General features: G+C 43.0%; 1 protein-coding gene across 1 annotated transcript in view; it reads right to left on the bottom strand.

Moving 5' to 3' along the window:
* Positions 1-3,506: 3,506 nt before the first annotated feature.
* B4GALNT4 (beta-1,4-N-acetyl-galactosaminyltransferase 4) overlaps positions 3,507-10,997 on the bottom strand; it is a 577,155-nt gene continuing 569,664 nt past the window's right edge. Inside the window, exon 22 of the mRNA XM_030202455.1 lies at positions 3,507-3,624. Coding sequence (XP_030058315.1) covers positions 3,507-3,624 — 118 coding nt within the window. The remainder of the gene's footprint in view (positions 3,625-10,997) is intronic.

Here is a 10,997-nt window from a genome sequence, read left to right as displayed (position 1 = left end):
GGTTACATTAGTACAAGCTTGAAACTTACGATCAGTAGTGCTAATTGGTAAGGCTTCAATCAAATGCAGAAAAAGCTCTAGCAACACATCAGATAAAATCATTGGAGTAACATTCAGAAGTGCTTAGGTGGCCTGCAGTGACACAGACTGCAGAAGTGCGGCTGTAAAATGGCCACAATTTTATTTGTGCCATTAATGGCCACGTGCTAATTTCCCAACTAGCGTATGGCCATTACTGCGTGAGCCCTTTCCACCACCTATTATATAAGCGCCATGGGCTCCAGTGTTAACCTCGCACTAATAGGGCAGAACACGGCAATTTGCCTACGCTGCCCAATTAGCCCAGGCCACACCTATTCTCTGCCTCGATACATGCCCCCCTCACTAAAAAATATTTGATATTTTTTAGCACGGGATTGGCATGTGGTGATCTAAGAACTTCCACAGGATGCCTGAGCGTGTCCTGCGGTAGTGCTTTTTTAGCACGAGGTAAGCGCACATTAGTAAAAGGGTCCCTACATCTGTAGGACACATATATTCTGAAGGACTTCCTAAATCATACCTCCTGTAAATTTCTGTGTGCTATGGCATATATGTGTAAGTAGCACCTGATCTACAATTACTCATTATTCATGCATGTCAACTTAAATGTGTAAATGGTACATAGCTCTTCTAAAATCACCCCCTCTAGGTTTAGGTAAATGGTGGCCAAGACACTGAGGGGTCCTTTTACTAAGCTGCGATGACGCACGCTGAGACCCCCTTTTACAGCAGTGGGTAAAAGGTTGTCTCTTTTTTTGAAAACCACTTACCACGCGGCCTTGTGGGGGGGGGGGGGGGTGCTCTTACCACCACCCACTGAGGTAGCGGTAAGGGTTCCCATGCTAACCTGGTGGTAACCCGCTGGGTAAGCACCGGTGCTAGAATAATAGAAAATATTTTTGTAGCGCCGAAAATGGCACGCACTGGGGGTGGGAACAACTATCAGGCTCCTGCAGTAGCCCAGTGGTAGTTCTGGATTGCTGCATACCAACCCTTTAGTAAAAGGGCCCCTGAATGCTTATCTCATAAGCCATATAATTAAAGAGTTTGCATATTGCTAAAAATGTCACATAAATTGTAATCCTTGGTTAGGAGTCCAGCTTTGTTGCTTATAGACCAGTGGTTCCCAAACCTGTCCTGGGGAACCCCAGCCAGTCAGGTTTTCAGGATATCCACAATGAATATTCATGACTTAAGATTTGCATGCAATGGAGGCAGTACATGCAAATCTAACTCATGAATATTCATTGTGGATATTCTGAAATCCTAACTGGCTGGGGTTCAGGAGCCACTGATGTAGATACAAGATGGCCTTAAGTTGTGGAACCATGATGTTATGCAAATATGGGAAGTGAACATTATCATACTGGAACAGTATTCTGCCCTGAAAAGCCAGAACACAGTAACTCAGATTTTTGTCAAAACTAAGCTAACTCACCAGATGTGCTGTAGATACTATGTAATTCTTAATATGGATGCCATTTAACATTTGGGTGCATTTTCAAGCATGTAGGAAAAGTCCACAACACAGCACATCTCTTGATAAATGGGAGATATGTTAAGCCAGAACTGTATTAGTTACTGTATTAGTTTTGGTCAACAATTACATCATGGGGATCTATTAAAAGAAATCAGGTTTTTTAGACTTTTCTCATATTTACATTCTCAACAGTTACTGTGTTTTGGCTTTTCAGGGCAGTATTAATTCTGGTCTGTGGGTTTCTAATAAATACTACTGCACATTTATCCATCTTGGATATACAATTCAAGTTCAAATAGAGCATCTCTTTCTAATCAAATGCTGTTGTGAACCAGGAGAAAGAGGTTTGGTTTTATTTCCAAGGGCACTGCCACATGATTTTGGATACCTGGATGACTACAGAATATGCTTTCTCCAGAAAGCTAAGGCAGCTGTGAAGATCAGATTTCACGAGGTTTCAGTTTGCAAGCTTCTACCTTTTTGACTTCTTTTTCTCTATACAGGTTGGTTTTATGAGTTCAAACATGATCATGTTGAGTTGGCATTTTCATGTCTACTCTTTCCTTTTTCGATTTGGAATGTGTGTTGATGATTTAAAAGATTTGTTAGAAATCCTAGAAAATTCCATAAGATGCAAATCCCTTTGATTTTTTAGACCATGTCCAACTGATTAGCTGACATATGTGCAAATTCCCCAGAAGAGCCCGAATCACCCCCTCCAAGCCTGATCCCAGAGGCTAGTCCAAAGGAATCATTTCCATGATGGGGGGGGGGGGGGGGAGTAAATGCACCCTGTAGCATATTCACACTCAATGATCCTTGCATCTATGTTGCTCATGGAGTGCAGTTGATTTGTGCTGTAAGGAAAGCACATTTATATACAGAGATTTTGCTTGACGTTTTGCCAAAGACTTTCTCTACTCATTCCTTTTTCGGTTTGGAATGTGTTGATGATTTAAAAGGTTTGTTAGAAATCCTAGAAAATTCTGTAATATGCAAATTCCTTTGATTTTATAGACCATATCCAACTGATTAGCTGACGTATGTGCAAATTCCCCAGAAGAGCCGTAGCCACCTCTCTCCAAGTCTGACCCCAGAGGCTAGTCCAAAGGAACCATTTCCATGATTGGGAGGGAGGGGGGCAAATGCACCCTGTAGCATGATCCTTGCATCTGTGTTGCCCATAGAGCGCAGCTGATTTGTGCTGTGAGCAAAGCACATTATATAGAGAGATTTTGCTTGATGTTTTGTCAAAGCCTTGCATGACGACGTTCTTTCAGAAGTCTGTTGTTCTGTCTTTTTTATTATGTAGAATTTGTCTCTCCTGTAAGAGCTCCTTGCCCCATCCAGTTTACTAAATTTGAACAATAAAAATGCTTACTCCACTGAGAGAACTAGAGCTCACCTCAGGATTCCTAGGGATGGTGGGATAATGATAAGAGAAATTCAACATGTAAGCCTTCCTCACAGTTTCAAGTATCATGACGTGAATATGTTTTACAATGACATCAGGAGGGTGCTTTATGCAGGAACATGATTATACAATGTTCTTCTTGTTGCTAGTGGTGGTGAGGTTTGGCATAATTAACTTCTCCTTTTCCATCCAATCTCCTCTGTCTGATGGTAAAAAAGAAAAACAAAAACCAGCAGTGACTGTTGCATTACAGTACTGATGAGCTAAAAATCAGCAGGTCTCCACAGAACAAGAGTTCATAGCTTTTTTTTCCTCATAAAGATCATTTTTAAGAAAATCACAAAAAAGGAATAAAAATAAAAATATTCCAGTTCTAAAGTACCTCATTTTATAGGTATCTATGAAGTCATAACAGCATTGTAGGAAATTTCCCCATGATTTCGTAGGTTTCAGTTACCCGAATAACAAAGACTGTTAAAGAGATATGAGAGAGAGAGAGAGAGATAGCCTTCTCTTGGAGTGTTTCCAACAGGCTAGATCATTCCACAGCAGCGACGGAAACTTGCATTCCTATTCTTTGGGTGGTGAACTCTTGCTTCGCGTGTTCCACATCCCCCGTTTAGAGTGATAGTAATGGTAAAAGTTCCTGAGTCGTAAGCGCTCAACTTCTAGTCCACTCTGAAGGACCCTGAAAATAGGGACACAAAGATAGCAGGTATTTTAAGAAGCAAATTTTCAAACTGCCCGCATATCTGCAGAGTCTGACATACAATACAGACATACTTTTACTTTGAAAAATGCCTAAGGAAAAACTAGCCATAAAGTGTGGCACCTCCTTTTTTGGGCAGGTACTTTTTCTGAGCACAATAATGTAGCTCCTTTTGAAAAATCACAAGTGTGCCCGCATTTCCAAACCCCATTCTAACTATGCCACCCAAACACCCCCAGATTCAATATATGGTGCCTAGAATTACAAGTGCAAATTGGCAAGCGTAGTCGATTTGTGTGCATAACTTAATTGAGTAACAAGCCAATCAGTGTCGATAATTGATGTTAACAAGCAATTATCAGTACCAATTGGCACTAATTGGGATTTATGCGAAAAGCTTGCTATGGGCTTATCGTGTGCCAATTCGGAACTACCACCGGGCTACCGCAGAAGCCTGGCAGTAGATCCCACCCCCAGCGCAATGCATTTCTGGTGCTTCAAAAATATTTTGTATTTTTGTACTGCTGGGTTAGTGCAGGGGCCTTTACCGTCACCTAAATAAGTGGCAGTAAGGGCTCCCCTCAGAAATGGCCACATGCCAATCCGTGTGATTAACGCAGGGCCATTTCCTTTTTAAAAATCAGCCTTTTACCAGCTGCGGTAAAAGGAGGCCTCAGGGCACGTAAAAAACATGTACCGACACTGCCACAGGCCCCTTTTTACCGCAGCTTGGTAAAAGGTCCCTTGAGCGAATTCTAATAAGGCAATGCTCGTAAATCGTACCACACGGATCTCAAAAGGGAGCATGGTCATGGGAGGAGCAAAGGCGTGTTGTGGGTGTTCCTAAAATTTATGCACAGTGTTACAGAATAACCTGTTCTACACCTAAATGTAGGCACCATGTTATAGAACAGCATGCAGCCAGGATATTGGCATCTATGTAGTTATGTGCATATAGATATATGCTGGTCAATTTTACCCACATATGGGAAGCAACTTTCAAAAAAGTTCATTTCTGTAGGTACACCACTGTTTTACCCAAGGAAATGTATTTGAAATTGGCCTCTAAGAGGTTGTTTTAATGTCCGATATTCTTTCAGACTCAAACAACCAGTTTTTTAGATCATGGAAAACAAAGTAACCACTTTATTACATCTTCTTGAACCCGTCAGTATGTAAGGCAGAAAGATGCATCTTGTACACTTGTCAGTCTTGTGTTTCATCCACTGCTTTGGACCAGTTGATACTCAGTTTAGTGAGTTCTTTTGTTTGATGCCCAGTTTGTCTTGGCCTTCCTGGACCTCTTTTCCCTTCTGGTTCATGGCTTACCTTGGTATGTGTCGTACATAGAGAAAGACATGGGGATGGGGAATCATAACAGTTCTTCATAGGGCATATTTCTCCCCTCCGGGGCATACAGAACAGGTTGTATTTTATACCCCTGGACAATTTAACAGGGTGGATTAGGATTCCTTGAGCTAGTAGAAGTCAGCTATTGTTGGGGTTGGAAGGGTAGACATGGTGGTGGTGGAAGGGTTATTTTAGTTGCTAGTTGTTATTATTATTATTATTTGCAATTTATACACAACAGTTGCACAGCATATTGTTCCTTTTTATACTTTAATAAAAAGATTTAAATATAAATTCGTAAGTTTTCGAGGCTTCTGCAGATGAGAACAGAGCCCAAGGGAATGGGGCGGGGACGAGGACAGAACCTGCGGGGACTGGGCGGGGGCAGAGACAGTGCCTACGAGGATGGCGATGGGGCCTGTGCGGATGGGGTGGGGACGGAGACAGAACCCACAGAGTCGGGGCGGAGATGGGGACAAATTTTGTTCCCGTGCCATTCTCTAGTTGTACATCCATTCTTTGTAGGTGCCCAAACCATTTACGTTTCTATTGCTGTAGTTTCATACTAATTGGTGGATCCACCCCAGGATATTGAGGGAGCTCAGAGAGGTTCTGGCGGGTCCTCTTAAAGATTTGTTTAATAAATCTTTGCAGACGGGAGAGGTTCTGAGGGATTGGAGAACGGCAGATGTGATCCCTCTTCACAAAAGTGGTGATAGGGAAGAAGCTGGAAACAACAGGCCGGTAAGCCTCACTTCGATTATTGGAAAAGTAATGGAAGCGATGCTGAAGGAAAGGATAGTGAATTTCCTGGAAGACAGTAAGTTGCAAGATCCCAGACAACATGGTTTTACCAAAGAGAAATCGTGCCAAACGAATCTCATTGAATTCTTTGATTGGGTGACAGGAGAATTGAATCAGGGACGAGCTATAGACGTAATCTACTTAGATTTCAGCAAAGCTTTTGACACGGCTCCCCACAGGAGGCTTTTAAATAAACTGGATGGGCTGAAGATAGGACTCGAAGTGGTGAACTGGATTAGGAACTGGTTGATGGACAGACGCCAGAAGGTGGTGGTTAATGGAATTCGCTCGGAGGAGGGAAAGGTGAGTAGTGGAGTGCCTCAGGGATTGGTGCTGGGGCCGATTCTGTTCAATATATTTGTGAGTGACATTGCCGAAGGGTTAGAAGGTAAAGTTTGCCTATTTGCGGATGATACTAAGATCTGCAACAGAGTGGACACCCCAGAGGGAGTGGAAAACATGAAAAAGGATCTGAGGAAGCTAGAAAAATGGTCTAAGATTTGGCAATTAAAATTCAATGCGAAGAAATGCAAAGTGATGCACTTAGGGAGTAGAAATCCATGGGAGACATACGTGTTAGGCGGTTAGTCTGATAGGTACGGACAGGGAAAGGGATCTTGGGGTGACAGCATCTGAGGATTTGAAGGCGACGAAACAGTGTGACAAGGCGGTGGCCATAGCTAGAAGGTTGTTAGGCTGTATAGAGAGGTGTGACCAGCAGAAGAAAGGGGGTCTTGATGCCCCTGTATAAGTCGTTGGTGAGGCCCCACCTAGAGTATTGTGTTCAGTTTTGGAGGCCGTATCTTGCTAAGGATGTAAAAAGAATTGAAGCGGTGCAAAGAAAAGCTACGAGAATGGTATGGGATTTGCGTTACAAAATGCATGAGGAGAGACTTGCTGACCTGAACATGTATACTCTGGAGGAAAGGAGAAACAGGGGTGATATGATACAGACGTTCAAATATTTTAAAGGTATTAATCCTCAAACGAACCTTTTCCGGAGATGCGAAGACGGTAGAACGAGAGGACATGAAATGAGATTGAAGGGGGGCAGACTCAAGAAAAATGTCAGGAAGTATTTTTTCACTGAGAGAGTGGTGGATGCTTGGAATGCCCTCCCGCGGGAGGTGGTGGAGATGAAAACAGTAACGGAATTCAAACATGCGTGGGATAAACATAAAGGAGTCCTGTTCGGAAGGAAGGGACCTCAGGAGTTTAGCGGAGATTGGGTGGCAGAGCCAGTAGTGGGAGATGGGGATAGCGATAGGCAGACTTATACGGTCTGTGCCGGGGCTGGTGGTGGGAGGCGGGGCTTGTGGTTGGGGGGCGGGGATAGTGCTGGGCAGACTTATACGGTCTGTGCCCTGAAAAAGACAGGTACAAATCAAGGTAAGGTATACACAAAAAGTGGCACATATGAATTTATCTTGTTGGGCAGACTGGATGGACCATGCAGGTCTTTTTCTGCCGTCATCTACTATGTTACATATGTTTATTATGTTACTATGTTCTCTTATCACTTCAGGTTTAGCTTTATCTTGCCACTTTGGTTAAGTTGCGTTAATCAAAACCATCTAGTCTGTGTTGCAGTTTGCATTACTGGCCAGGTTTCTGCACCGTGTAACAGAATTGGTATCGTAGTACTATTATACATATGATCTTTGTTCAAGTTGTTAGGTTCTTATTGTCCCAAATCTTACCCAGTCTGTTCACGATTCATGCCACTTTACCAGTTCTAATTTTAATTTCTCTTTGTGTTGCTGTCTTCTGTTAACAATAGGGCTTCCAACTGGATTCAGATTCACCTGACAGGGTCAACCCACTGCTGGGTTTCCCCATTGCATACAGGGACTTGTAGTTCTGATTTCCCCCTCCCAAGTCCCTGTATTAAATGCAGTAAACCCAGGACTAGATCAACCTTGTTGGGTGAATCTAGATTCAGTTGGCAACCCTAGCTAAATAGGTGAATTCTGGCAGTTTTTCTAGTTCAACTTCTTTTAAATTGATTGTTTTATTATCTGTTAAGTTTATAATAAACTTCATCTTTTTGCTAGATATAGTTAACCCGATCTGTTCACCAAAATGCCATTATTCTATCTGTCTTGATCTACATTGCCTGAAGAGAACTCACCAACCAGGCCAAGTCCTCTACCTACATGCTTTCAAGCCATGTGATTCCTGTATTTTTAACTCCTACTGCGTTAACCAGTCCATAGCTAAGCTGAATAACAATGGTGACAATACACAACCTTGCTTGACTCCAATTACTATTTTAAACCAATGAGTGTAACCATCTTACACTCTGAAACAGGTTTTCATAACTTTGGTGAATTGGCATAATATTCCATAAGCTGTCTTTGTCGATTCTGTCAAATACTTTTTCAAAATTCACAAATACCCAGATTCCATATATGGCGCTCAAAATTGCACACTCAATTTTGGGATAATGAGCTGTGAACCATCAATAATTGGGTGCTAACAACCAATTAATGTTAATTGACACTCATTAAAATGTGTGCATGCATCTGGATGTGCACTATTTTATAAGGCACGGCACCTAACTTTCATGGTACGTATCTCAAAATGGGTGTGCCATGGGCATGTCAGGGGCGTTCTGAAAAGTAGCATGCAGAATTACAGCCTTACCGCACCTAACTTGGGTGCTGCCATTTACACCAGGTTTCAGCAGGCATAAGTCCACCATCCAAAAGGCATGGGATCTGTGCTAAATCCTCTTCTATAAAACCGTGCTTAACGCTGAATTGTTCTCAGTGCCTAAGTTCTGGTGTCATTTATTGAATTCCCTCCAAAATGTTTAACTATGGGGATTTCATACTCAAGAATCTTTTCTAATACTCTGCAAATACTTTGTAAAGTGTGAAAATTTGATCTGTACAGGATCTGTTGCGCCTAAAACCTTATTATTCTCATAGGGGCCCTTTTACTAAAGGGTTGCTGCATGGCAACATGGAACTACCGTCAGCCCAACATGGGTGCCGGTGGTAGTTCCACCCCCAATGCTCAATTTCTGGCACTAATGGAAATACTAAAAAAATATTTCCGCAGGGGGTTACCCGGAATTGGGAAAATGGATGGCAGTAAGTGCTTCCCCCAAAATGGTCGCTTGGCAAGTGCGAACTTAGCACACGGCCATTTCTCTTTTTGGCTTTTTTACCCACTGTGGTTAAAGGGGCCCTGGCACATGGCAAAAACAGCCGTCACTGCTAGTGTAGGGCCCCTTTTTCTACAGCTTAGTAAAATGGCCCCATAGTAAGTTGTCCACTTGAGCCTTAGGCCAACTAAGCATTATTTGACTGTAAACTTTTTTGGAACCAGATATCAATTCCTTTCCAACTTATTGCAGTGTAGTGCATCTTCATTCTTTGGCAGTCTTACAATCATATATCTTTCTTCCAGTCATCTGGTGTTTTTTTCCCTTTTCCGTGCCACATTACATAATCATAGTATCCATTCTATCATTTCATTTGATCCTTTCTTCAACAGTTCTGTACAGATGTTATTTAATCCTAGTGATTTCCCGTTCCTTAGTCTCTTAATAACTTTGGTACTTTTACTATAGCTGAAAAAATATTTTTCATTGATGGTTTCACTTGATATTTCTTTTTTTTTTTTTCTATACAAAACTGCCCTGTACTTTTGTCTTTCTTTGGTGGAATGTATTACACTTGGTAAGGTTTATATTTTTCCTGTCAGATATATGTCACTTCCACAGTTGGTACTGTTTTCCAGCTGCAAGATTTTTGGATATTTGATTTACAACTGCCTAATCAATATGCATCTCTCAGAATAATTTCATTGCACATTATGCAATCTACAATGAAATGATGGTAAAGGATCTGCTGAAAGGATCTATACCTGAACTCTGATGATTCCTCCATATTCTTTCCTTTTACAGTACAGGCTAGAGTGTTGTAGTGTAGAAAACACATGACCAACTAGGGCAGTGAAGAAATATCTGATTTTGCTATAAACCATCTGATTATAGCACACAGTATAGTTGCTTCCTTTCTCTCAACATACCAGAAACGCCTTTCAGGCATAGTCTATTAAGAAACGTATATACCAAAGGAAAACATAAGGATCCTTTACATCAAGGATTCTCAGTCTGCTCATCAAGGACCAACCAGCCAAGATATCCACAAGGAACACCTAGGCAACATGGAGGGGCATAATCGAATGTGGGCGCCCATCTCTAAGGACGTTCCGGCGAAGGGGCGGGGAAACCCGTATTATCGAAACAAGATGGACATCCATCTTTCGTTTCGATACTACGGTCGGGGGATGCCCAAATCTCAATATTTAGGTCGACCTTAGAGATGGTCGTCCTTAGAGATGTTCATCCCCGGTTTTCAGCGATAATGGAAACTGAGGACGCCCATCTCAGAAACGACCAAATCCAAGTTATTTGGTTGTGGGAGGAGCCAGCATTCCTAGTACACTGGTCCTCCTCACATGCCAGGACACCAACCGGGCACCCTAGGGGGTACTGCAGTGGACTTCACAAATTGCTCCCAGGTGCATAGCTCCCTTACCTTGGGTGCTGAGCCCCCCAACCCCCCCCCCCCAAAACCTACTCCCAACTGTACACCACTACCATAGCCCTTAGGAATGAAGGGGGGCACCACAGTGGGTTTCGGGTGGGTTTGGATGGCTCACATTTACCACCACAAGTGTAACAGGTGGGGGGGGGATGGGCCTGGGTCCGCCTGCCTGAAGTGCACTGCACTGCACCCACTAAAAACTGCTCCAGGGACCTGCATACTGCTGTGATAGAGCTGGGTATGACATTTGAGGCTGGCATAGAGGCTGGAAAAAAATGTTAAAAAATTTTTTTTTTAGGGTGGGAGGGGGTTGGTGACCACTGGGGGAGTAAGGGGAGGTCATCCCCGATTCTCTCCGGTGGTCATCTGGTCAGTTCGTGCACCTTTTCGAGGCTTGGTCGTGAAAAAAAAGGGACCAAGTAAAGTCGACCAAATGCTCGTGAGGGATGCCCTTCTTTTTTCCATTATCGGCTGAGGATGCTCATCTCTTAATCACGCCCCCATCCCGCCTTCGGTACACTGCGACCCCCCCCCCCCCCCCCCGTGAACTTTGGTCGTCCCCGAGACAGAAAGCAGTTGAGGACACAAAAAAATCGGCTTTCGATTATGCCGATTTGGGCGACCTCGGGAGAAGGA

Source organism: Microcaecilia unicolor, chromosome 4, assembly GCF_901765095.1.
Source record: "Microcaecilia unicolor chromosome 4, aMicUni1.1, whole genome shotgun sequence".
Taxonomy (NCBI): domain Eukaryota; kingdom Metazoa; phylum Chordata; class Amphibia; order Gymnophiona; family Siphonopidae; genus Microcaecilia; species Microcaecilia unicolor.
The sequence above is the reverse complement of the archived record's forward strand: the minus strand, read 5'-3'. Positions and strand labels throughout refer to the sequence as shown.